Here is a 27,036-nt window from a genome sequence, read left to right as displayed (position 1 = left end):
CCAGGGAGGAAACTGGCTCTGAAGCCTTCATTCATTTAATTCGAGTTCAAATTTGATGTCAACCTGTCCACACCTTGATGTTTTAATTGGCAGTGTTATAGATTTTTGTTTAATAGATACTGGGTCAGTGGTATCTACCATTATGGAAAGTTGTTTTTTTTCAGTATTTTGAACTGTGGGGACAGGATCAGTTATGGTCATATTCGTGGTTGCAGCTTAGGGCTGCGTATGGGCTTTCCATTCCATATATAGGTTACCTTGAGATGGATATCCAGCTCTGTGGCAAAGTCATGCTGCATTGCGGGGTGTTAGTGGTCCAGGATCCTCCTCGTGGGTTGTGTACTCGAGTCTGGGGATGAACGTACTTGGGCGATACTTCCAGGAGCTTTTTGGGCAGCATGGTTCCACTTTGCCAGAGAAGTAGTGCTCAATCTTTCCAGGAACATACGACTAAGGTAAGTCGTGTACGGTCCTCGGGCATGTTGTGTTCCGGGCGGTATCATTAAGTTGGTTGTGGCCACCAGTGCAGAGCAGTTGGCTGGCGATACAGTGCTTCTGGACCCTCCTGAGTTAGGGTTACCAGAGGGCTTATTAGTTTCTTCTGCATTGGTACGTGTGACTGGAGGCACTGTGTATGTACCAGTGGTCAATGTAGGCACCACAGATGTCCTGCTTTTTATGCGTAGGGTGGTAGGTACTCTGGTTAGGGTGCACATAATTAGCTTCCCCATAGGGGTTACTGAAGTCAAGCCTGCAAATACAGGGGCTTGTTCTCAGCCTTTTCAGGCAGCTGGCTCCACTGTTCATGAACAGGTTGCAGAGATGGATTTGTCAGCATTGTCAGCACAAGAACAGAGTATGGTCAGGGTGTTACTTATGAGGTACCAGGCCGCATTTTCTCTGTTTGAAGGTGATTTTGGATGCATGAAGCTCATTTCACATGACGCTTCTAGTTCCAGTGAGACAGTGACATCATTGTATTCCCCCTTCTATGTATGAGGTTGTGAGAGACCACATTAATCAGTCTCAGGTAATTAGGAAGAGTTGTAGTTCCTCTGCTTCCCCAATTGTTCTGGTTAAAAAGAAAGATGGTAGCTTACGCATGTGTGTTGACTACCTTCAGTTGAATGCCAAGACAAGATGGGATGTGTTTCCCTTGCCTCAGATTGAGGAGTGGCTGGTCGCATTGACAGGGGCCTGTTGGTTTTCTACCATGAATTTAACCAGTGGGTATAACCAGGTACCTGTCACAGAGGGGGATAAGTCTAAGACCCTTTTTTTGCACTCCATTTGGCTTATTTGAACGGAATCAGATGCCATTTGGGCTCTGCAATGCCCCCACATGTTTCAGTGGCTGATGGAGAGGTTGTTTGGAGACCAGCAGTGTTGGTCCTTATTGTTGTATTTGGATAATATTCTGGTGTCCTCCTCCTCTGCAGCACTTAGAGAGGTTGAAGCTGGTGTTAGGACATCTAGATCGGGAGAGGTTGAAGGTCAAGCTGGAGAAGTGTGCCTTCGTTCAGCAGGAGGTGAGGTACCTGGGCCACATCATTTCGCCTGGGGGTGTGGCAACTGATCCCAGTAAGATCGAGGCTGTGGTGCTGCTGGGTTATTTGCTTACTGAGCTGGGTTTGTTGCAAGTAGCTGACCCAGTTATTTGGGAAGTCCTGGGTTTTTGGAGGTGAGGTAACTGTCTGGGGCCGATTAGTGGAATGGGATGGTTTATTGTATCACAGAATTTGCTGCTCTGAGGGTAAGGAAGAGGTATTGAGGCAGTTGCATCAGCAACACAGACATCAGGGCATTAAGCGCACCACAGAGTTGGTGTGGCAGAGATGCTATTGGCCTGTCAGAGGATGTATTGCGCTGGGGCCAAGAGTGCGAACGGTGTCAGGTCACTAAGGATAACCAGTCACATGCCCTGGGTTTTATGGGCCATTTGTTGGTGTCTAGGCCGAATGAGATTCTGGCCGTTCATTTTACAGTGTTAGAGCCTATGGATTCAGGTACTGAAAATTCGATTCAATTCAATTTAATTTTATTTGTATAGCACTTTTAACAATGGACATTGTCACAAAGCAGCTTTACAGAAATAAATGGATTTGCAAAAAATATATTGTAAATATGTGAATTTATTGCTAATGAGCAAGCCAGAGGCGACAGTGGCAAGGAAAAACTCCCTGAGACAATATGAGGAAGAAACCTTGAGAGGAACCAGGCTCAAACTCATCCTCATCTGGGTGCAACAGATAGTGCAATTATAAATAAAGCCCTTCTATTATTGTGTATGATGTGGACAAATAGTGCAATTGTGCAACAGTAAATTCATCACAGTTTTTGCAAGAAGTCCAGCTGGTTAAAATCTATCCACTGTCCACTGATGGAGTCCTGAGTATGAAGGTGCTCGTGGCAACTGCAGCCCCAAAGCCACTACAGCAATGGCAGTCCCTAGCCATTACAGTACAGCTCCTCATATGTGTTCTCCAAGCCATCTCCACAGCCCCCAGGTGGCACTATCCCCAGCAATCCAAATGGTTCTTCAGACCGTCCATATGGGGCCACCCCAAGCAGCAGCGAGCGAACTCAACCAATGAGAACTCCAACCAGAAGTAGGGCATCAGGATGGGTCAGGCAGGTCCGGGGAGCAGAAGGGGTCAGGATCACTGGCATCTCAGAAGTAGCATGTGTAGCTCAACAGAGAGTGAGGGAGAGAGAGAGATGGAGAGAGAGGGAGAGATTGTTAGGTAAGCTTTTGTTAGGTAAGCTTTTGATTGTTAAGTAAGCTTTCCTCTAATGGCTAAGGACAATGTACTTTACATGTAGAGTGCAAGCAGGGACTCCGGCAAGACTAGCTATGACAGCATAACTAAAAGGGAGAGCTAGAAGTTAACACAAACATGAGGGCACCCTGGGACATAAGGCAGCCAGCCACTCCACAGTCGACAAACCTGAGTGAACGCATGAGAGTGGGGGGGCGACAGCATCCAAACATCCCAGTTCACCACAACACTCTATGCCTGTGAACCCTCCAGACCTGCCCCTGTACCTAAGAAAAAACTATTCACAAAAGGCTTGACTAAACAAATATGTTTTCAGCCTAGACTTAAACACTGAGACTGTGTCTGAGCCCCGAACACTAAGTGGAAGGCTGTTCCATCTGTGGGGCTTTGTAAGAGAAAGCTCTACCCCTGGCTGTAGCCCACACTATTCGAGGTACCAACAAATAGCCTGCACCTTTCGATCTATGTAGGTGTGGCGGATCATAAAAGACCAAAATTTCGCTCAGGTACTGTGGCACGAGACCATTTATTGCTTTATAGGTCAATAGTAGTATTTTATAATCAATACGAAATTTGATTGGGAGCCAATGCAGTGTGCATAAGATAGGAGTGATGTGGTCATATCTTCTGATTCTAGTAAGGACTCTTGCTGCTGCATTCTGGACTAACTGGAGCTTGTTTATCCATCTACTGGAACATCCAGACAGTAAGGCATTACAATAATCCAACCTAGAGGTAACAAAAGCATGAACTAATTTTTCTGCATCGTGTAGTGACAATATATTTCTTATTTTAGCAATATTTCTGAGATGAAAGAAAGCGATCCTAGTTATATTATCTACATGAGCTACAAAAGAAAGACTAGAGTCGATAATCACACCAAGGTCTTTTACTGCTACACATGATGAAACAGAAAGGCCATCCACAGTTATTATGTCATCAGAAAGCTTACTTCTAAGTGCATGTGGTCCTAGTACAAGTACTTCTGTCTTGTCAGAATTAAGTAAGAGAAAGTTAATAAGCATCCAGTTTTTAACGTCTTTTACACATTCCTCAACTTTATTAAACTGGTGTCTGTCATCTGGCTTTGCTGAAACAAACTGTGTGTCATCAGTGTAACAGTGGAAGCTAATACCATGTTTATGAATAATTTTGCCCAGAGGTAGCATATATAAAGAAAAGAGCAGTGGGCCTGAAACAGAGCCTTGCGGGACACCAAACTTTACCTTAGTATCAGAAGTCACCATTTACGTTTACAAACTGATAACGATCAGTCAAATAAGACCTGAGCCAGGAAAGGGCCGTTCCCTTAATGCCTACTACATTTTCCAGTCTATCGAGGAGAATAACATGATCGATGCTATCAAAAGCTACACTAAGGTCAAGCAGCACAAGCAAGGAGACACAACCCTGATCAGAGGCCAGTAGTAAGTCATTTACCACTTTAACCAGTGCTGTCTCTGTGCTATGATGAGGCCTAAATCCTGACTGATACAATTCATGAATGTTATTCCTATGTAAGTATGAGCATAGCTGCTGTGCTCATGTTTTGGTGATGACCAACGTTTGCAGTAAGTATACTTTGGCTGTTCCAACATGGGATCAGTGGGCTGAGAAGGTGGCTCAGCCTCTGGTGACCAAGTGGTTTTATAAGTTTGACATTCCAGGTCGCCTCCATTCAGATCAGGGTCGGAATTTTGAGTCATTGTTGATTTGCCAACTGTGTGGGCTTTACGGTGTGGAAAGGTCTTGCACTACTCCATACCATCTGGCTGGTAATGGCCACTGCGAGCATTTCAACTGCACATTGCACAATTTGCTGCGCACTTTGTCAGTCTCTAGAAAGCAAGATTGGGTGGCCTGCCTCTCTCAGATAATTTTCAGTTACAATAGTACTCCTCATCAAGGCTACAGGTGAAACATTGCTTTTCCTGATGTTTGGCCAGGACCTGTGGTTGCCAATTGATTTCCTGTTGAAATCAGGAAATGGAGGAAGTGTGCATGATTGGGTCTTCGAACACCAGACCAGGTTACAGGTGGCCTTTGCTGGGGCATGTGAACAGTTGCAGGTCATAGCGGCCAGGCACAAGGCCCAACATGATCAGCACAGTGCCACGATACTGCATTGGTGGAGGGTCATTTGGTGTAGCTTTGGGAGAATGAGGCAAAAGGTTGCCATAAGATCCAGGACCTGTGAAGCCCAGTGGTGTATCAAGTGGTAAGAGCACCAATGAAAGGGGGGTGGTGTATACCATTGCACCCGTGGATGACCTGGCCAAAGTAAGCAATGTTCACCGCTCCCTGCTAAAGAGCCAAGTGTGTAGGGAAGAAGTGGCTGTTGACCAGGCCAATAACCCACAGGATCTGGTGGGGGATATACCCTCCCGGATGATGAAGTGGACTTGTTGGCTCTAGTACAGGGCAGTGATCAAGCTGGTTTTGAACCAGAGCTTAGGGAGTTAGCCTCTGATGGAGAAGTTGGTCTTCAGGAACAGTCGAGTGTAGTCAGTCCTATTTCTGTGGCCCGTTCAGAATTACAGACTCCAGTAGAGAATCCAGCCAGTTCACACGAACCCCCACTTGGAGACCTGCCTAGAGCAGGTGAGATGGTTTTGTGCAGGATTGAGCGATTAACAGTATGTCGACACTCAAACTTGCATCATCTTCCCTGGCCTGCGGGAAAGATGGTTGAAGCCTCTTCTCAAAAAGCGTGCAGTAAGGTAGCAGCTATTTTTAGGCCTTGGGATTAGGTAACAGTGGTTAGTGGCATGGATATGAAGCATTGCACTCATCTTTTATATATATATATATGTACACACACACACACCGATCAGCCATAACATTAAAACCACCTGCCTAAGATTGTGTAGATCCTCCTTGTGCCACCAAAACAGCTCTGCCCCATCAGGACATGGACTCTACAAGACCGCTGATGGTGTGCTGTGGTATCTGGCACCAAGACATTAACAGCTGATCCTTTAAGTCCTGTAAGTTGCGAGCTGGGGCCTCCACAGGATTGGACTTGTTTGTCCAGCACATCCCACAGATGCTCGATCAGATTGAGATCTGGGGAATTTGGAGGCCAAGTCAACACCTTGAACTCTTTGTCATGTTCCTCAAACCATTCCTGGATCATTTTTGCAGTGTGGCAGTGTGCATTATCCTGCTGAAATTAGGGAATACCATTGCCATGAAGGGGTGTATTGGGTCTCCAACAATGATTAAGTAGGTGGTACGTGTCAAAGTAACATCCACATGAATGCCAGGACCCAAGGTTTCCCAGCAGAACACTGCCCAGAGCATCACACTGCCTCCACTGGCTTGACTTTTTCCCATAGTGCATCTTGTTGCCATCTCTTCCCCAGGTAAGCGACACATACGCATCCGTCCATCCACATGATGTAAAAGAAAACGTGATTCATGACTATGCCACCTTCTTTGATTGCTCACATGCTCATTGTAAGTGCTTTCGGTGGTGGACAGGGGTCAGCAAGGGCACTCTGACCAGTCTGTGGCTATATGCACTGTGATGCACTGTGTGTTCTGACACCTTTCTATCATAACCAGCATTAACCTTTTCAGCAATTTGTGCTACAGTGGCTCTTCTTTGGGATCGGACGAGACAGGCTAGTCTTTGCTCCCCAAGCCCATCAATGAGCCTTGGGTGCCCATGACCCTGTCGCCGGTTCACTATCTGTTCTTCCTTGGATCACTTTTGGTAGGTACTAACCACTGCATACTGGAAACACCCCACAAGACCTGCCATTTTGGAGATGCTCTGACCCAGTTGTCTAGCCATCACAATTTGGCCCTTGTTAAAGTTGCTCAGATCTTTACGCTTGCCAATTTTTCCTGCTTCCAACACATTAACTTCAAGAACTGACTGTTCACTTGCTGCCTAATATATCCCACTCCTTTACAGGTACCACTGTAATGAGATAATCAATGTTATTCACTTCACTTGTCAGTGGTTTTAATGTTATGGCTGATTGGTGTATGTATATATATATATATATGTGTGTGTGTGTGTGTGTGTGTGCCTGTGTCATGCCTGGCATTGAGTTGTCTAATCAGTGGGAGAGAGTAATAAAGGAGTGGCTGTAGATGCCTGGGATAGAGAGAGATGCCAGTGGGTTTTATGTTTGTGCTATGTTTGTTTCTGTTATGTCTGAGTTCTGTTTATTATTAAATGTTATGTTTGAGTTCACTCGGTTCCCACCTCCTCCTTGCTCGTCTTTGACGATTGTTACATTGGTGCCGAAACTAGGGAGGGAGGAGGGACGTGCTGTCATAGAGTCCTCGCTGCTGCATGAGGATAGTGCTGGTGTTGTGGAAGTGTGGTGCTGGTGCGGTTGCTGGAGGACGGAGGAGTTGCTGCCATCCACCAGGAGGCAGAGGTGCAGTTGCTGTCTGCCTGGAAAGGGGGGGAGGGGGGGCACAGCCGTCCACCAGGAGGTCCAGTGCCAGCTCCCGGCGTCTTGGGGAATCGCTTCCTGGCTGGCCAAGGACCAGATGACAGTGTGTCTGAGGACCTGGGAGTCAGTTTTTCCTTTTCTCTCTCTCATCCCTTTCCCTCTTGCTCTGACTCTCCTGCTTGCTCCTTCTCTCTCCCCTTTTCCCCCTCTTGTCTCTCCTTTCGCTCCCAGAATGCGGGGCCGGCCAGCAGAACGACATAGCCGAGAGGGCAGCACCGCTCCTCCTGAAGGAGGAGGAGGGGGTGTACATCAGGCTGAAGGCCTGATTCTGGCTGCAGAGGATTGCGATGAGGAGGACGGAGGGACCAGGGTGGGAGGATGCATGCCTGGCACTTGATTAACTTTACGTTTGAGTTCACTAGGTTCCCACCTCCTCCAGAATATAAAACACAAACATAAGGCAAACATAAAACACGAGTGCGTCAGACGTTTCCAGTCGCTCCTCGTAACCACATTATCTTGATCAGGGTTGTGGTGGAACGGCTAACACCAAGGTGGTGGTTTAATTTATTTGCTCTCTTCACAGTGTGGCTTTAACATTTAACAATAACATTATTAATTTCTTTGTAGTGTCAGGAATCAACCGTGCAAGGACAGACTGACTGCAGTGTGTGTGGTACTGCTGCCGTGGGTTCACCTGCTGACTGCTGTCCCAGTACTGTGGATCAAATTCAGTAACCTGAATTCCAGAATTCCATAAAAAGACCAGTTACAGACCAGTGACAACACCCTGACTATAGAGAGCGAACTGTTACAGACCAGTTACAATAACCTGACTAAAGAGAGAGACCAGTTACAGACAAGTTACAAAAACCTGACTAAAGAGCGAGACCAGTTACAGACCAGTTACAACAGCCTGACTAAAGAGAGAGAACAGTTACAGACCAGTTACAACACCCTGACTAAAGAGAGAGACTAGTTACAGAGCAGTTACAACAACCTGACTAAAGAGAGAGATGAGTTACAGACCACATCCAACACCTTGACTAATTAGCAGATTAACATATTAACAGATCCACAGACAAGAACTGCTCTGAGTCTGACAACAAACATTGTTAACATGGATTATGTACAGTTAAGAGTTTACAGCTTTGTTGTTGTTGTTTAAAACACTTCCACAAAAACACTTACATTTGATATAAGATGATTGATTAGTTTACATTTCTTAAAAAGTGTCTGTTTTATCTCTGCAAACAGAGATGACACTGAAGAGAAACCCCACCTAGAAAAAAAACTTTTTATTTAAAATATGATCTTCAGTGGCATTCAATATACTGTACACATTCATCTGTAATATATTTTTCAGGGTGGAGTTTTCCTTTAAAGTTTGCTGTGGATATTGATATTTGCAAACTTGGTCTTGTGTTTAGCACATTTTGCTTACAAAAGAAAAAATCTAGACAAATGTTGGGATGTATTTAATAACAGAAAATAATATTTCATTGTAAGTTTGCAGCTTTGATATACAAAAAGTCAAAGGTAGAAGCTTAAATCTAACCAAACAAGGTCTACAAATATCTATAAACAATTGTTCCCCTTCAGGAACTCGAGCTGCGTTGAAACGCTATGGGAATGCCTTCAGCGTGACCGCGCTCTGAATAACATGTGTAATCAGTCCAATGGATGGGCGAGACTTAACGGGTGGGGTGACGTAGCGACCCGGAAGCATAAAAGCCTGAGCGGCAAACGCTGTGCTAGCTTTCTGTCATTCAGCAAGCGCTCTGTGTGATATTGTCTGTCTATTGTTTGTCTTTCTGTGTTGTCTGCGGCATGCCTAAAGCCAAGGACAAAACGAAACATAAACGGGGCGAGAGCGGACATCGTTTTAGGCTGTGTGTTCCTCCCTGCCTGCGTTATATTACCGGCGGGGATACACACAGTCTTTGCGTTGTCTGCTTGGGAGTGGGGCACGCAGAGTCGGCTCTCGAGGGAGCTGGCTGCTCGCATTGTGAGTGTTTGCCGCTGCCCGCGCTTCGCTCCCGAAAGGCTCTCTTTGAGGAGGGAGCCTTCACTCCGAGGCAGAGCGGCGGTTGCGCTCGTGGGGCTCGCAGATGGATCTGGCCGAGGGAATGGAGACGGGTGAGTCCTTTTCTCCTTCCTCACCCTCCAGATCCACTATCCGCTCTCTGGGTCCGGAAGCCCGCTCTGCGGTATCTTCCCCCCGGGGAGCAGGCCCGGCGCTCCGCCTGTCTTCATCCGAGGAGGTTGACGTGGAGGGCGCCGACTCTCATCTGCCACAGTCTCCTCAATATTTCCCCGACCTCCACACTGAGGTGTCGAGGTCATGGAGGAGGCCTTTTTCGGCCCGTTTATTCAGTCCCGCCTTCTCTTACTATGCTAACGTGGCGGGGCTGGACCAGACTGGCTACAGGGCGATGCCCAGGGTTGAACAGACGCTAGCTAGCTATCTGTCCCCTGGTGCGGCATCGTCCCTGAAGGCTCTGGCGCTGCCCACCAAGCCGCTGCGGACCACCTCAACGCTGGTGGGCAAGGCGTACACGGCAGCGCATCAGGCTGGTGCGTGTCTGCACACCATGGCGGTGTTACAGGCGTACCAGGCCGACCTGCTCAAAGAGCTGGATGAGCACGGGGAGATGCAGTCTGAGCACGTGACAGAGCTCAGGCGGGCCACTGATCTTTCTCTCCGCGTCACCAAGGAGAATGTTTTTGTGATTTTGCTCCGGGGCAACCGCAAAGTGAATTATATCGACGACTGGTTGATATTAGCTCGATCGGAGCAGATGGCGGTTCGGCATCGAGATGTCGTTCTCGCCCATATGAAAGAGCTGGGGTTAAGCCTAAACGTCGAGAAAAGTGTGCTTTCTCCAGTACAGAGAATCACTTATCTGGGCGCGGTGTGGGATTCAACCACGATGCAGACACGCCTGTCCCCTGCTCGGATCGAGTCGATCCTCACAGCAGTCGCGAGAGTGAGAGAAGGCCGGTCACTCACTGTGAAGCAGTTTCAGAGACTGCTGGGTCTGATGGCAGCTGCGTCCAACGTAATACCTTTTGGCCTGCTGTACATGAGACCCCTAAAGTGGTGGCTCAAGACCAGGGGGTTCTCCCCGAGGGGAAACCCGCTCCGCATGATCAAGGTCACGCGACGGTGCCTACGTGCCTTAGACATGTGGAGGGAACCTGGGTTCTTGTCTCAGGGCCCGGTGCTGGGAGCTCCTTGTCGCCGTGTAATGCTAGCAACGGATGTATCTCTCACTGGATGGGGAGCGGTCATGAGTGGCCGCTCTGCCCGTGGTCTGTGGAGCGGCCGCCATCTCACTTGGCACATCAACTGCCTGGAGATGCTGGCCGTGTTTCTAGCACTGAAACACTTTCTCTCGGACCTAAGAGGTCACCACATGTTGGTGCGCACCAACAACACGGCAGTGGTCTCTTATATCAACCACCAGGGAGGTCTGCGCTCGAGCCCCCTTTACAGGCTGGCGCTCCAGTTCCTTGTGTGGTGCCAGGGGAAACTCCTCTCTCTGAAAGCAGTTTATATCCCTGGCTGTCTCAATATGGGAGCAGACGCCCTGTCGAGGCAGGGGCTGATGCCCGGGGAATGGAGGCTCCACCCCGAGGAGGTGGAGCAGATGTGGCGTTTGTTCGGCCGAGCTCAGGTGGATCTGTTTGTGACTCAGGAGACCTTGCACTGTCCCCTCTGGTTCTCTCTGACTCATCCAGCTCCCCTAGGAGTGGATGCTATGGTACAGACGTGGCCGAGGCAGCGTCTGTACGCCTGTATGTCTGTACGTTCTGGAGAGAGTGCGCCGGGATGGGGTCCGCTTGCTGCTAGTAGCCCCGTTCTGGCCAGGCCGAGTATGGTTCTCGGACCTGATTTCCCTTCTCGACGGCTCTCCATGAGAGATTCCCGTCAGGAGGGACTTCCTCTCACAGGCGGGGGGCGACATCCTTCACCCCCGCCCGGAGTTGTGGAAGCTGTGGGTGTAGCCTCTGAGGGGGCACAACTCAGATCTTCCGGTCTCTCAGCCGAGATTGTTGAGACCATCCTCCAGTCCAGAGCTCCCTCAATGAGGAAACTGTACGCCCTGAAGTGGAAACTTTTCACTTCCTTGTGCGGAGACCGCTGGCTCGACCCTGTTCACTGCCCAGTTGGTACAGTGCTGGAGTTCCTGCAGGCCAGTCTCTCCACAGGGCTGACCGACTCCACCCTGAAGGTCTACGTGGTGGCTATTGCGGCCTGACACGCCCCCCTCGGTGGTCAGTCAGTGGGCAGGCACCCCCTGGTTACACGTTTCCTCCGCGGTGCGCTGAGGCTCAGACCTCCAGTGCGATCTCGGGTCCCTCCTTGGGACCTGGCCGTGGTTTTAGAGGCTCTCTGTAAACCCCCCTTCGAGCCCATAGAGGAGATTTTGGACCGTCTTTTGACGTTGAAAACTGCTTTTCTCTTGGCGATTTCCTCTCTTAGGAGAGTGGGGGATCTTCAGGCCCTCTCTGTGGCCCCTTCTTACTTAGAATTTGCGCCCGGTCTGGCCAAAGCGTTCTTGTACCCCCGAGTGGGGTATGTACCCAAAAGGTCCCTCCTCGGCACCATGGCCATTCGTGCTGCAGGCCTTCTTTCCTCCTCCCTTTCGGGAGCCCGACCATCGGAAGCTTAACTGTACATGTCCAGTGCGAGCACTGGATGCGTACGTCCACAGAGCTCCCCTGTGGAGGAGGGCGGACCAATTGCTTGTATGCTTTGGTCCCCCGAAGAGGTGTCTTCCTGCTACCAAGCAGACCCTCAGCCGGTGGATTGTGGAGGCCATTTCCCTGGCTTATGAGTCCTCTGGTCTTCCCTCACCCTTGGGGGTCAAGGCTCACTCGGTGTGGCGGCCTCGATGGCCTTTCTCGCAGGTGTGTCCATGAAGGACATCTGCAACGCGGCGGGTTGGTCCACGCCCCTGACGTTTGCCAGGTTCTACGGCCTGGATATGTGAGCCACTCCCGGCTCTTCTGTCCTTTTGCCTTGAGCTGTGCCCTTTCCACACTAGGCAGGGATTTGTAAGTCTGGCGGCGTGGGCATACTCGTTCCCATAGCGTTTCGACGCAGCTCGACTTCCTGAAGGGGAACGTCTCCAGGTTACGCATGTAACCATGGTTCCCCGAGGGAACGAGATGCTGCATCTCAGTGCCACACTTCCGGCATCCCTGCCGCACTTGCCTCATTTCTCAGAAGCTAGCGCAGCGTTTGCCGCTCGGGCTTTTATGCTTCCAGGTCGCTATGTCACCCAGCCCGTGACGTTATTCAGAGCGCGGTCACGCTGAAGGCATTCCCATAGCATTTCGACGCAGCGTCTCGTTCCCTCGAGGAACCATGGTTACATGCGTAACCTGGAGACGTTTGTCATGGCCCCCAGGGGTAGTTCCACCTTGGGCCACTAGAGGGCACCCTGACCTTCCTTGTAGAACAACAGGGGGAGGTTTCTGTTACTGTAAGCCCTGTGCATAGTATTTAAGCTTTAGCCTAGCTCCATGCGTCCTAGTTCCTGGTTTCCCTGTATCCCTGGTTCATTTCTGTTGTTTTTTTGTGTTTTTATTAAAGAAGTTCTTTTAATAAAGAACTTCACATGCACCTGCATCTGTCTCCATGGACTCCGTTATGACATTGTTTCACTGTCCTCTTTACAAAAACACATGGATTTTCAATTACATGGATATATCTTGTGAAATTAATGTCTTTAGTTTTGTTAGGCATGCAACATTTGTAAGAAGTAAACCCAGACTTTTTTCTTTTCCTGTCAATGGGCCTCATTTATCAAGCTGAGTACAAATGAATTCACCCGTAAATTTTCATAGGAACGTTTACAGGAGAAACTTGGTATTCATGAAAATCCTATCCTGTAACTTTAGAAAAACAGTTGTATTCTACTCAAGCTCCTGAGTGTGTGTGAATTTACACATAAGACTAACTAATTGATCAAGTAACACTTGATTGATCAGCTTTAATCTTGTAATCTAATAATTGACTGCACTTTTACATATGGATTATACTGTCAAATTTAAATTACAATTACCCAGACAAATGTGAAATATGAAAAAAGGAGGATGGTCTTCTCTCTGCTGTAAACCTGTAAGCCTATAGTTGCTAAAAGTAAGAGAGAAAGAGTTTCCCTGTGTGATGTGCTTGGTGTCCATGATCACCTGGGGACAGAGTATGTATCTTTTTTTTTCTTGCCTTTCATGTCAAATCATTTTCTCCTCACTCCACTTAATTCACACATAACTCACATTTTCTGTAATTCATCTCTGGATTTTGGCCTTTTTGGGTACTATTACAATGCTAAATAAGGTTTTAATTTATATATATATGTATATATATACAGTCAGGTCTGGAAGTATTTGGACAGTGACAGAGTTTTTGTGATTTTGCATTTTTACACCACCACAATGGATTTGAAATAAAACAATCAAGATATGACCAAAATGTTCACTTTCAGCTTTATTTTAAGAGGTTCCACAAAAATATGGCATTTACCATTTAGGAATTACAGCCATTTTAAGCAAAGTACTTCCATTTTCAGGGGCTCCAATAGAACTGTTTTGTAATAGAAAGATGTGTAAGTAAAGGCAAATGAGCTAAAGTCTAATTCTGATTCTTTGGGTTTCAGGTACTTGAATGTGGGGGAACCAAATAAGATGTGGGGATATTCAGATAAGAATAACTGAAAAAAATTACACAGTGCCACAGAAGCAGATGCAGATTTATTTATAAATACTGCATTGAAATTTAAGCATCATCATCATCATTATGATCATCATCATGACAATAAAACAGTTTAGGCTTTAAAGTAATTCTTCTTTCCCTCTAGGCTCATTGGTTTCAGCTTTCAGTTCAGTTTCAGATTTTACAATTTCTGACCTATTTAAACCAAAAAGAAATCACTTCATGGTAATTTGATATTATGTTCTCACCCTACATTATCTGATCAATTATTCCAATCAGTTTTTTTAATGTCCATTTCTAGTAAAATCTAGAAATGGATCTAAGTCTATTTACAGGCCCTTAGACACAGGCATGACACAGCCTGAAGCTTAGCCTTACTGAACAAAAGAGGGAGACTTGTCTTGTTTGCATTTGTTTCATACATCACAAACATATGAATATGACAGAGCTATAAGATACAAGCTATAAGATACAATAAATGACAAGGATCAGTTTAATTTAGAATTACAGGCATGGTGTGAGCAGACAAGAATCATCTCAAATCCAATAAGCATCTTCAGCAAAAAAAAACCAAAACAAAAAAAACATCCAAACACTCTTTCTAAGAAAAACAAGAACAACAAAGGAACCTGGAAGGACATTGTGGACTAGTTTTTATTCTGCAGTGAAATATCTCAAATTATTTACACTGAGAGCAGGTTAACTGAGAGGGTCACATGATCTTCACATGATCGATACAAAGGGTCCAACTGCTCATTACATAAATTTGATATGTTTGCAAGCATTTTATAATTTTGCTGTCGGTTCTAAATTTACCACTTAAAAATATTTTTCTCACAGATCCACTTTATTTTAAATGAACATGGTCTGTCATTCCAGGCCTTCCTATCTGGAAACTTCAAGATCTCAGCACAGTCCTCATTATTACCTTGATCATTCGGTTCCCCCTTATACCAGTATCTGAAAGCCAGAGAATCAGAATCAGTGTTCAGTTATGTTCAATTCCACACATTTAACTCACTGAGATTTATAACAATTTTAACAACTCCATAACACTGACCAATAAGACTATAACAGGAGATAAAGTTAGCATGGCTTCATCTATCTGCTGCAGTGCACAGGAAGTGAGACAGTCTGATAAATAGACAAAGATACAGAATTAATTTCAGTCTCTTACCCAGTGCCGCGCATCAGTGGTGTACCATCCACCCATTTCCACTCTCCCTCTGTGTCTCTGTCACTTAGACCAATCCAAGCCCAGGTGGTGTCGCCCAGCTGTTTAATGATGAACTCCTGTGATTGAGAGCACAATATGAAAATATAACTGCAAACAGCGATGATGGGCCCAATCACTAAGGTGCCATCGCCACCCGGTGGGTATATGAAAACAATGCATAGTGAAGCGAGCGATGTAGAGTAACTTGTTTTGCGCTGATGTTTTAGGTTAAGCCCAGGTCTAAGGCTTTACAACAGCTTCCATGTCCAAACATACAGCTTATATTTGGTGAGATAACATGAAGAAGATAAGAGATATATGTTGTTATACTTATTAGCCATTAATTAATTGTAGTGAATTAATGTGTAGTGGGCACATGCATTTAAGGGGGTGCAACATAGCACTGTTTATGTGCCTAATTATAGCTATATTGTATATGTCTTTTCTGCAAACTTGCAGTGCTTGGGCCCTAATAATCCATAGGAAAACAATATGGCCCTGAGCACTTTCCGTGCTAGGGCCTTAAAGATTACACTGGTTTAGACTTTCTCCAGCATACACACACACAAACATACACACACACGCACCCATTCCTCTCTGCTGTTTATGATCACCAGGTCTGCTCCTCTCTCTCTGCAGTCCTGTCTGCTCTCAGTCCAGCTCTTCGTCTCAGTAGAGATGTAGTAAAGACTTGCGCTGACGAATCTCCATCCTTGTTTAACAAGATCTGATCACATAGAAGGACACAAAACACTCAGGGTGTTTCTTTAATAACCATTTTTAAATGTACATCCCTGGGTTTTAATAGATTTTGATAAACTATGAATTTATTTAAATTATTTGCTCACCTGTAATAGCCAACATGTAACTAGACTGACACTGGTTTCTCTCTATAGTCAAGGTGTTGGATGTGGTCTGTAGCTGGTCTCTCTCTTTAGTCAGGGTGTTGTAACTGGTCTGTAACTGGTCTCGCTCTTTAGTCAGGTTGTTGTAACTGGTCTGTAACTGCTCTCTCTCTTTAATCAGGTTGTTGTAACTGGTCTGTAACTGGTCTCTCTCTTTAGTCAGGGTGTTGTAACTGGTCTGTAACTGGTCTCTCTCTTTAGTCAGGTTGTTGTAACTGGTCTGTAACTGGTCTCTCTCTTTAAACAGGTTGTTGTAACTGGTCTGTAACTGCTCTCTCTCTTTAGTCAGGGTGTTGTAACTGGTCTGTAACTGGTCTCTCTCTTTAGTCAGGTTGTTGTAACTGGTCTGTAACTGGTCTCTCTCTTTAATCAGGTTGTTGTAACTTGTCTGTAACTGGTCTCTCTCTTTAGTCAGGGTGTTGTAACTTGTCTGTAACTGTTCTCTCTCTATAGTCAGGGTGTTGTAACTTGTCTGTAACTGCTCTCTCTCTATAGTCAGGTTGTTGTAACTGGTCTGTAACTGGTCTCTCCCTATAGTCAGGTTGTTGTAACTGGTCTGTAGCTGCTTGTTTTCTGTATTCAGGTTGTTGATCCACAGCACTGTGATGGCAGTCAGCAGGAGAACACACAGCAGCAGCACACACACTGCAGTCAGTCTGTACCATCTGCCTCCCGTGGTGTTGAATCCTAATGGAAGAACAGATACAGAGACATGTGTGTGTCCAGGTTAATACCTAGAAATGCTCATAAAACAATAAAAACACACACACAAAAAATACAAAGTTTCATAAGTAAATGTGTAGGAAAGGGCCGTTTGCATTGAAATTGTGGAGTAGTGTATTACTAGTGGAGAGGATGAAGCTAGACACAGACTTAGCGACGTTGCTCCTGGACAGGTGTGTAAATGCAGTAATGCTTTAAATTATTTAAATGTCCTTTACATAACAATTCAAGTAGACAGTTGACGTACACTCCCCAGTTTTTGCACGGATGCATGCATGGGAAACAGAGAGACAGCCAAAGCTGCAACAGGTAATGCTAGTGTAGTTTCTTCCAGCCAGTCAAATACAATAACCCAAAGCAGTCAGATACTTTATTTGCAAGGATTATTGCCCCATTCACCAGCCCAGAGTTCATGTTAAGGTAGCTTGTTAGTGTTAACCAAAAGAACCAAGAGTTTGGTTGGGTTAGGTTCAGTTTATTTACGTACGTCCAGTGGTAGCTGGTGGTGATAGTAGATGGGAGGGCATCAGTAGCTTGACAATTAAACTATTAGAGTTAACCAATATATTATATCCAGAAGTCTCATTGATGATGATGGTGATAACAACATCAGTAACAACAACAACAGCAACAACAACAACAATATGTAAGTCTCTCTGGATAAGTGCATTTGTTAAATGCAATAAATTAAAAAAAAATAAATAAATGTGTGTGTGTGGGGGGAGGGGGGATTATTACACACACACACACATACACACACACACACACTTAGACAGTAAGTAGTATGCTCTACTGGGTTCATGCTGCATTTCCCCTGAATAGCAAACACAGTAAACAGAAACATTGTTTGTTGTGTGTCCCACTGAGTAATTTCTACTTCAGTTAGACCAGGTGTGCTCAGTCTATCAACTTTTAGCTTCTCCTCCAAAAACATTTTAGCTTAAAAATGATGAGACATAAATAATCCACCTCATTCACATTCATTACACCCACAATTGAGTCCATAACACGCCTACTGATGACTTATAACAGAAGCATCACCAAAACGGGCCAAAAGATGGATAAAGCCTGTATGGATAAAAACTAGGGTGTCACTCTGTGTAATAAATAGACACAATCATGAGTCTAACAGCACTGCTTGTGGTGCTGTTGCACTCGGCTTCACAAAAATTCAAAATAATACTCTTAACAAAACGTTCGTTAACCGGAAATAAGATGATGTGGTATCATGGTAGTGTGTGAGCCTTATCTGCAATCAGTCATGTAGTTTGCACACTGCTACGTGTGAGAAATTTTCCAGAGTCAGACAATTGTGTAGTGTTCACGAGGCATTAGTGTAACAGTTTTATTGATTTAAAGCCTGGTGCATTAATACTAAAAATTAGTGTGATGTGATTAGAGCTGTGCGTACATTGAGGATGTTAAAACAGCTTTGAACACAGCTTGTCCAATCAGATTTTAGAACAGAAACTATCTATTTCATAAACATGTATTTATGAGTGTGAGTATATTTTACCTGAGGTCTCAGACTGCTTGAGTCTTCCGGTCCGCTGGGTCTCCAAATTGTCCTTGTTCACATAAATTTCTTCATATGAACTTTTATTGTCACTGGAATCAGCTCCGTTGTCTTGAGTACCACCTGCATTTGCATAAATCTCCTCAATCATCTCCATTCTTCTCTTTGCAGTAATCCCGAGCTTTCAAACGAACAGACGCAGTTGTACCGGTATTTATTTGTCTAAAACTACACTCAGAGTGGCTGTCTGAAGAAACACTGCCTTATGTGTCTGGGCGTTGGTGTTATATTGTGGGCATATTTCCTTTATAACTATTTTTGCTTAGGTTTTTCACAACCAGCAACATGTGTGAATAATGTGTGACTCCTAAATGCAGATCAGACAAAATGTCAAGATACTTTAAGCACTAAGGCCTCATGACCAGAAGACCTTTTTGGTGTGCCCTAAACACTTCATTTTTGAGATTATTATTATTATTTTTTTTTAAATTTGGGGCCTGATTACAACTATTAAGTGCAGCAACAATGATGTTTGAAATTACAAACTTGTATAGGTCTACACATGACACTACATATTCATGTGACTCTCAGTCTCCCCCTGGGGAGTTATATCATTAGGATTTATTTGCAGCAAAGTCATTAAAATATCCACCTAAATAAAATCCAAGTTCAAGACCAAGAGACCAAGACCATATTGAGCGATACAAACACTAGTAAGTCTGAGACAAGTCCAAGTCAATTCAGGAAACTTCCCAAGTTTTTAGCCTTGGCAAAAGCTGGCAAAAGAGATTGCAAACAGTGAATAGCAAAAAGCAGACTGCAAGCCACTGCAAAAAGTGTAGGGAAAAAACATGGACTGCACCAGTGCCCAGCTTTTGCAGCACTATGTCACAAATGCATCAAAAGCAATCATTTGAATGTCAGTAAGTGAAGAGGACTTCTTATACATAGGAACAGTTGTACATGCCGAAGTGAATAACCTGAGCCATCAGAAGGATCGTGCATGGTATACAGCCAAAATAAGAAGTGTTTCACTAAAATTGAAGCTCTACACAGGGGCAGAGGTAAATGTGCTATGTCTTTCCATCATTCAAAAGATTCCACGCCCTCTTCAGCTATAGCTTAAAAAAGCCAGTGCAGTTTGCTTATAGAAGTCCCTGTCTGACACTGAAGCAAACTGTGTCACTGATGTGTGAGATGCCAAATATTAGACATTAGTTTTATGTATTTACTCAGTCAGACAAGCCGTCATGGTCAGGGCACAAATGTCTCACAAATGAAGCTCAAATGTCTTCATACTTTGACCACAAGAAGCCACTGATGCTCCGTCCTCTGTTGTAACTTCCTTTACTGACAGCAGCACATTGAATTCAGTGTACACTAGTAAGGAAGTGCAGCCATTCGCTCATGCTCTATAAAAAAAAAAAAAAAAAAGAGAAAGCATAGCACAAACTCCTCTGTCCTGAAGACTCTCTCATGAGGGAAACTTTCTGTTCCAATGTGCCGACATGGGAAACTCCTTCCATACTGCATGCCTGTGTGTGAGTCTGTGTCAGTGTTCACGCACCATGTGTGTGTTCTGTTGGTGTGAGCGTTTTTCCCATACTGATGTGTGAAAGAGAGCAGTGTTTAATGCTGATCTTAGATCAGTGGAACTTCACAGTAAAGCTGCATAAAAGCTTCGGTCTCCACAAATAATTCCAGATCTACTGTTAGAACATGTCAATTAATTCATATAGCATAATTTATACTGCTAAAATATATACATGAATCTTAAAAGCAGCTGGTAAAAAGTATAATAGCATTGTGTAATGACGTTATACATCATTATATAACACAACAATGTGGTTTTGATATTTATTTAACTGCTGAACAGGAACATCTAAAGTATTGTTGAAAAGTGCAGCTCAAATGTCTTCATACTTTGACCACAAGAAGCCACTGACGCACCGTCCTCTGTTGTAACTTCCTTTACTGGCAGCAGCACATGTATTGCAGTGTACTCTAGTAAGGAAGTGCAGCCATTCACTCGTGCTCACGCAGAGACGCAGTAATTTAGTGTTTTAGTGAGTCTTTTATAGATTAGAGATGCATCAGCGTTCTTTTGAGCAAATAGTTATCTATGAGAATGCAAGCGCTGTTAGAGGTCATGACCCTGAAGCAGAGAAGAAAGGCAGTGACACAAAGAGAGACCTAGACACAGATCCACACACAGGTAAGTGTTTAGGTTTGCAAGGCCAAATGTGTATCTACATGCAGAGATGCAATAATTCAGGCGCTTATAGATTAAAGACATTTCAGTGTGTTTCTGAGTGAGTGGAGATGATGATGGATGTCTATGAGAGTGCAGATGCTGTTAGAGGTAACACAGAGAAGGAAGAGAGAAAATTCCAGTTTTCAGCTCAAGAACAATATTCAACATTTTGCAAAAGTATACCCCAGTGCTGTTGAATTCTCAAAGCTGATTGGTCAGAACTTGTTTATTTTCTAACTGCAGCTCTGACAGTAGGTCTACAAAAATGTGTATTGGTGGAGTGATACTTTGTGTCTTTTGAGTGTTTTGTGTGTGTATATACTGTATATATGTCAGTGTGTGATTGAGTCGAATGGGAACATGACAGTGAGTGTGTAGGCTGGGTGTTGCAATTCAAAGTGGCCATGTTTGTAAGCCATGAAGCAGTCTGGGAACTGGAGTTCATTGCCAATTCCAGCATTGTCAAGACACTGGAAGGGTATCCAAACCTTTGCGCATTTTAAACAAAAAAGTGTGGCTTTCTGGGAAACTGATTAAGACCCTCCTTAGTAAAGGAATATATCATGGCAAGAAAGAAAATGGATAAACAAAGAGCTTCAGTTAATGTTCATATCAAACATTAGAATGGGGGAAATGTGATCTCAATGATGTTGACTGTTGCATGGTTGTTGGTGCCAGACGTGCTGGTTTGAGTATTTCAGAAACTCCTAGGATTTTAATGTCTCTAGACTTTACACAAAGTGTTGCAAAAAAAAAAAAACTAAACACATGCAGCAGTTCTGGGTGAAGAAATGTGCCTGAAGCTTAGAGAGGTAGAGGAGAACTGGTTAGAAATGACTGGAAAAACATTGCCTTTTTTCCACAAAAGAGCACAAAGACCAGGCCATGTTTATCCAATCTTCAACTAGTTTCACTGAGTCTGTGTCCACTGTAGCCTCAGATTCACCAGCAACCATGCTACAGTCAAGGTCACTGAGATCACAGTATTTTCCCTATTCTGATGTTTGTTGTGAACATTACCTGAAGCTCTTGACCTGCATCTGAATGCATTGCGCTACTGCCACAGGATTGGCTGCTTGGATAATTGCATGAAAGACCAGGTGTACAGATGTATTACTAATAAAGTAGCCATGGTCTGTGAGTCTGTGAGTGAGTATACTACACTATATATAAATAGTGTACACATACTCATCAAGTTATTAGCTGTTCAGGAAATGTCTCAACGTCCAATACACATCAAAGCTGCTGGATATTTTAAAGGTTTTCCAATGACAGCAGCACGATCGTTAAAGAATGTCAGCGTAAAGTACATGAGCAGAGAGTTGCATGTTCATTTTACACATTTGCCAAATAGTTTTCATTTTGCAAAATAGTTATTTAATTTCATGACATGAAAAGAGACATGTCTCTGTGGCCATTCCCCTTTAGGAGGAGACACTGCATGGAGCAGATGTTACAGAGTGACTGCTGTGTGTGTGCTGCTGCTGTGTGTTCTCCTGCTGACTGCCATCACAGTGCTGTGGATCAAATTCATCAACCTGACTAAAGAGAGAGACCAGTTACAGAAGGATAGAGAGGACCTCCAGAGGCTTTCTAAACTAGGTGAGTAATACTTCACTGCAAAACTGTCACATATTCTCAGAAGAATCAGTGTCGAGTACCTTAACAACTCAGTTATGTAATAATTTCCCTCCAAATGTATCTAAAAGCTGAGCTGTGTAGCTTTTATACACTTCCTGTTATTCAAACACTGGAGGATTCTGAGATGTTTTTATTAATATGTAAATTAGTCTGGTCTCACCTTTAACCCATCTATAACTGATCTCACCACCGAGACTGGATAATAAAGTTTTTATAGTGAGATGGAAGTCCAATGAAAATAAAAAATGTTATTAAAAAATTCAAAAAACATGGCCGCCATCAACCAATTACATTTCAGCAGGCAGTTGACAGGCTTAGCATTGACCTATTGTCACTATACTTACTCACTTAAAAGGAAAATGATGATGGTCTCAAAACCCAAAGGCGGAAAACTGTCCTGACGGTCTAAATATTAATACTAAATCTCTTTGTGCCCATAATAACAATATTGATACAATAATAATATTTCCTTATCCCGTGGTTTCCAGTCCGTTATTTACTATATGTTCTTATCAGAAGTCCCAGTGCCGCCTCAAAACTGAGAAATAAACAGTTTATCACATTTGCTCTTCCTCTTGCTTTGTATTCCTGCATACAATTTCAACTGTTCAGTTTTTCTATCAATGTATTGTGCATTCTGAGATGCTTTTCTGTTCACCACAGTTGTAGAGAGTGGTTATTTGAGTTACTGTAGCCTTCCTGTCAGCTCCAATCAGCCTGCCCGTTTTTGTATGATAACGTGTGATAACATGTCGTAGATGGTGTGTGACCACAAAGGTATAACAACAAGAAAAAAGGACACTGGAATTACTGTTTAACAGACTGATTGTTGGATGAGTATATTTACCCTCTTAATGCACTACTTTAATGAAAGCGCTTGTGTTTATGAAAATATCTTCCTGTCAGTGAGAGATATTGGATGGACCTACTTCAACTCCAGTCTTTACTACAAGTCTACTGAGAAGAAGAACTGGACTGAGAGCAGAAAGGACTGCAGAGAGAGAGGAGCAGACCTGGTGATCATAAACAGCAAAGAGGAACAGGTGAGAGAGAGAGAGAGAATGTGCTGTTTATAAAGGGATATTTGAGGAAAAATAAACAAATGAAGATGCCTTTACAATGGTTACCTCTTTTGTTTCTCAATTCACTGCTTCTCAGTGATCTCCACAGTGATGGAGTGACGAAGCTCCTCAGCTCTTTAGCCGAGTCTGGACTGTGATTCTGTTTATAGTCTCTTACTGTGCTTTAATGAGCTGGATTACTTGTAGTTGTATCAAAGCATATATGTGTGTATATCTGCAAAAACACTCTACAGGGTCAAATTTGGACATGATCTACTATATATAACTACACATTTTCCTGAACTAAAATATGTTTGTCGTTTGCATGTAGCTCAACCAGACGTATCTGCTTACATATGGGCCTAAAATACAATCACATTACATGTATTAAAATGCTAAAGTGCACTACCAGTTATTATACCTCAGTAGGAATTTACTGAGATGTTATTATTCTTATATTTTACTACAAACAACAGGAGTTCATCAATAAAACTCTGCTCAGTGCAAAAGCTTGGATTGGTCTGAGTGACAGAGACACTGAGGGGGTGTGGAAATGGGTGGACGGTACAGAACTGACCAACGGCACTGGGTAAGAAATCACTGACCTGAACTCATGATGCTCTCAGTTCTCTCAGTCTGAAGCTCCAGATGTGCTGATTCTCTGTGTGCTTTCAGGTACTGGAGCCAAGCGGAACCCAATGATCATGAAGGAAATGAGGACTGCGCTATAACTGGCTACATCCCACAAGGTGGAACAAGAGATTTCCTAAATACATGGAATGATGTTCCATGCTCTTTCAATTATGGCCGGATATGTGCAAAGAAATTTTTTATTTAGATGGAAGCTTTTAACAGAGGGTAGCTTGGCTAAACTTAACATGTCAATGAATTACATTTTAACTTCTCAAACCTCTTGAAAATACATTTCTTTTGCTCAAAAGCCTGCATCCAAATAAAATGTGTTTTATCTTCTAACCTTTGTTTAAAAAATAAACACAATTTATAGTTTATTTGCTGAATCTACATGTGAATTTAACGAGATCGACTTAGTAGATAACTCCTTCTAAACACTAACAAGTAATTCTGTGGTGCAGTGGGGAATGAATCTACCTCACAGCTCCAGGAGCTCCAGTTTGATCCTGAGCTCAGGTTACTGTCTGTGTGGAGTTTTACATGTTTCCTCAGGGTTCTCAGGTTTCCTCCCAAAAAAATACCAATAAGTGGAATGACTAAATCATTGTTATAATTTAAATAATGGTAATTTAGTGTACAAAAACAGTACTGTTGTTTGTACTATAGTACAAAAGTTTGTACTGTAGATAGCTCTTCCTCAGAGGGTGTTAAGTTGCCCTGTGATGCTCTGATGCTGCCTATAATCTAAGATTAATAATAATTAGATTAAAAAATGTACTGCTGTTTAACAAAAAAAAAAGTGTAATTGTTGATATGTTCTGTTAGGAGACGTTAATTCAGCATTTATGGAAGGAGTCTCCAATGTCACTCCAGTCTCGAGTGGCACTCTCTCAGACATGGTAAAATATTCAGAACAGAGGAGATTGCATTTCCCGGTTTCAGGGTAACATGATAAAATAAGCATTTTTTGTCAATTATCTTAAAGCTCAAGAAAAGAGAGATGCTGGTGAATCAACAATTGTTTATAAATAGATACTTATAACGTAAGTGATAACACCAGGTAACTTGTTTCAAGGACATTCCACAACATGAAATGTAACTACAAATGTATAACGTTGCTCTTTAATAATAATAATAGAGTAAGATACTTTACTGTCATTGTATACAATACAACGTAATTTAGTGTGGATACTCTCAGAAAGCAACAAAGGACACAAACATTACACTTAACATTAAAGAGTTTAAAAATAGTGAATTGTAAAATATATACATATATATATATAGAGATATATATAAATATATACAGTACCTTTATTTTAGTTAGAATCCTTTAATAAATTGGTTGTCTAATGTTAACATGGCCAACATTTTCTCTGCCCTGCTGCTTAAAGTGTTTTGATGGATCTGCAAAAAAAGGTCCATGTCTGTAAATACCCAGTACAACATTATGGAATTTCACTCAAGATTTTTTATTAAAAGACATTAGAGAATTTCACTTCATTTTGTCTTGTCATTCAACTATTTTTTGTATATACTGAGCTGTGTTGAACACCTGCACCACTGATCCTGTTGTGTGGCAATAAAGAAATTAAAATATTAGATTAGTTAGTGTGTGTGTGTGTGTGTGTGTGTGTGTGTGTAGTCATAGTAGTAGTAGTAGTGCACACAAATTCAGGGTTTTATAAAATTCTTAGCAAGCTGGATACCCCCATGATAGCAAGCAACAACTGTATAGTTTCTGCTAGAGCTGAAATTTCATTATTGAATCTGTATGTTTACTGCCCTCTAGTGTTTAGTGATTGTTTTTCATCAGGTTTTGTGGCCTAGAAGTTCCAGTGGGAATAGCAAAGTTATTTGTGAGTTTAGGCTCATACTGGATTTCTCAGTGGTTGTGGGAAGGGGTATTTTTTTCACATATGTCACTAGTTATAATATAAGCACTGCTCATTAAATCATCTTAAATATATGAAGCTGTTTTGTTATGCTTTTGAGTCTTCTTTTTGAAATCATAGTAGCAATAATCTCTAAACATTCGCACTTTCATAGATATCCACCACCATCTCCACTCACACATAAACACACTGAAACATCCCTAATCTGTTAAAGACTCACAAAAACACTGAATTACTCCTCTCTATTTCTCTGAGGACGCGACTATACAACTGCACCTCTTTACTCAAGCGTGCTGTGTGCAGATAAAGACTATTAATTGCTCGGCTGCCAGTAAAGGAACAGACGAAACTGCAGTAACTTTCTGTGGTCAAAGTGTGAAGACAGCAGAACATTATAGAAACAATCACTTATTAGAATGAGTGTACAAATATAAACGTGTGATTTGCCTTGCAGCCAGCATTACTAGGGTGTCTGCAGGCGTCAGCATGAGTATTTGCTCTTCTCCTGTCACTTTGGGTCAAATTTATGTTTACTCATTTCGACAGAGCCTGCGCACGTTAACGGTAGCTGAACTCAGAATAATGCATGGCGTCAGGTGTTTTCTTTTTTTAAAAACATGAACGAGACAAAAAAGGTAATAAAAGACACCTGTCTGAAACTAAATTTAAGACCATGCAATTTCAATTAAGACTTTTTCAGGACCCCCGAACACCCTGATTACTGTCAGATCTGCTGTTATAGAAAATTAGTCAGTACCTTCTGAGCAATCAGATTTAAGAATTCAGCAATGCTGTAGTATAAATTGTATTAGTTCATGTAACAAAAAAAATCTGCTAATTTATTACTTTTCTGAACATGACAATGATATCAAACTGCAGTCTGCTTTTTCACTTTACTTTATGAACAGATGTAACCTCTGATGATGCAGCAGCCTGGGGTGGGGTGGAGCTGCTTCACTTCAGGATCCAGTAATCCATGCAGGTCAATGAAAAACATTTAGAATCAAGTTTGATTAACTTCATTCTAATAAAATGTTCAGTAAACTCCTCAGGTGGGGAGTCTGGTAGTCACATGACTGTGTAGTGACATGAGTCACTGCTGCATTAAAGCCTTCCTGCATAAAGTGTCTTCACAGAGTGTCAGTTTCACACCCCAAAATAAGACAATGATCACACTTTCTGCTCGCTGAATGTTTAAAATGAATAAACCAGGAAATAGGCTTTCAACATAACAGCAACACACAGAGTCACCTAGGCAGTGCTCCTTCAGACA

General features: G+C 43.2%; 1 protein-coding gene across 1 annotated transcript in view; it reads left to right on the top strand.

Moving 5' to 3' along the window:
• The window catches only part of LOC117596658 (uncharacterized), a 37,106-nt gene extending 11,308 nt beyond the window's left edge, over positions 1–25,798 (top strand). Inside the window, exons 6-18 of the mRNA XM_053230736.1 lie at positions 1,440–1,629; positions 5,196–5,381; positions 7,048–7,318; positions 7,427–7,565; positions 8,013–8,131; positions 9,366–9,639; positions 11,732–12,112; positions 12,250–12,259; positions 20,354–20,497; positions 21,965–22,138; positions 23,084–23,220; positions 23,715–23,827; positions 23,914–25,798. Coding sequence (XP_053086711.1) covers positions 1,440–1,629; positions 5,196–5,381; positions 7,048–7,318; positions 7,427–7,565; positions 8,013–8,131; positions 9,366–9,639; positions 11,732–12,112; positions 12,250–12,259; positions 20,354–20,497; positions 21,965–22,138; positions 23,084–23,220; positions 23,715–23,827; positions 23,914–24,076 — 2,301 coding nt within the window. The 3' untranslated portion in view covers positions 24,077–25,798. The remainder of the gene's footprint in view (positions 1–1,439; positions 1,630–5,195; positions 5,382–7,047; positions 7,319–7,426; positions 7,566–8,012; positions 8,132–9,365; positions 9,640–11,731; positions 12,113–12,249; positions 12,260–20,353; positions 20,498–21,964; positions 22,139–23,083; positions 23,221–23,714; positions 23,828–23,913) is intronic.
• The last annotated feature ends 1,238 nt before the right edge of the window (positions 25,799–27,036 follow it).

Source organism: Pangasianodon hypophthalmus, chromosome 28, assembly GCF_027358585.1.
Source record: "Pangasianodon hypophthalmus isolate fPanHyp1 chromosome 28, fPanHyp1.pri, whole genome shotgun sequence".
Classification (NCBI taxonomy): Eukaryota; Metazoa; Chordata; class Actinopteri; order Siluriformes; family Pangasiidae; genus Pangasianodon; species Pangasianodon hypophthalmus.
Note: the sequence above shows the minus strand (reverse complement) of the source record. Positions and strands in the feature narration are given on the sequence as shown.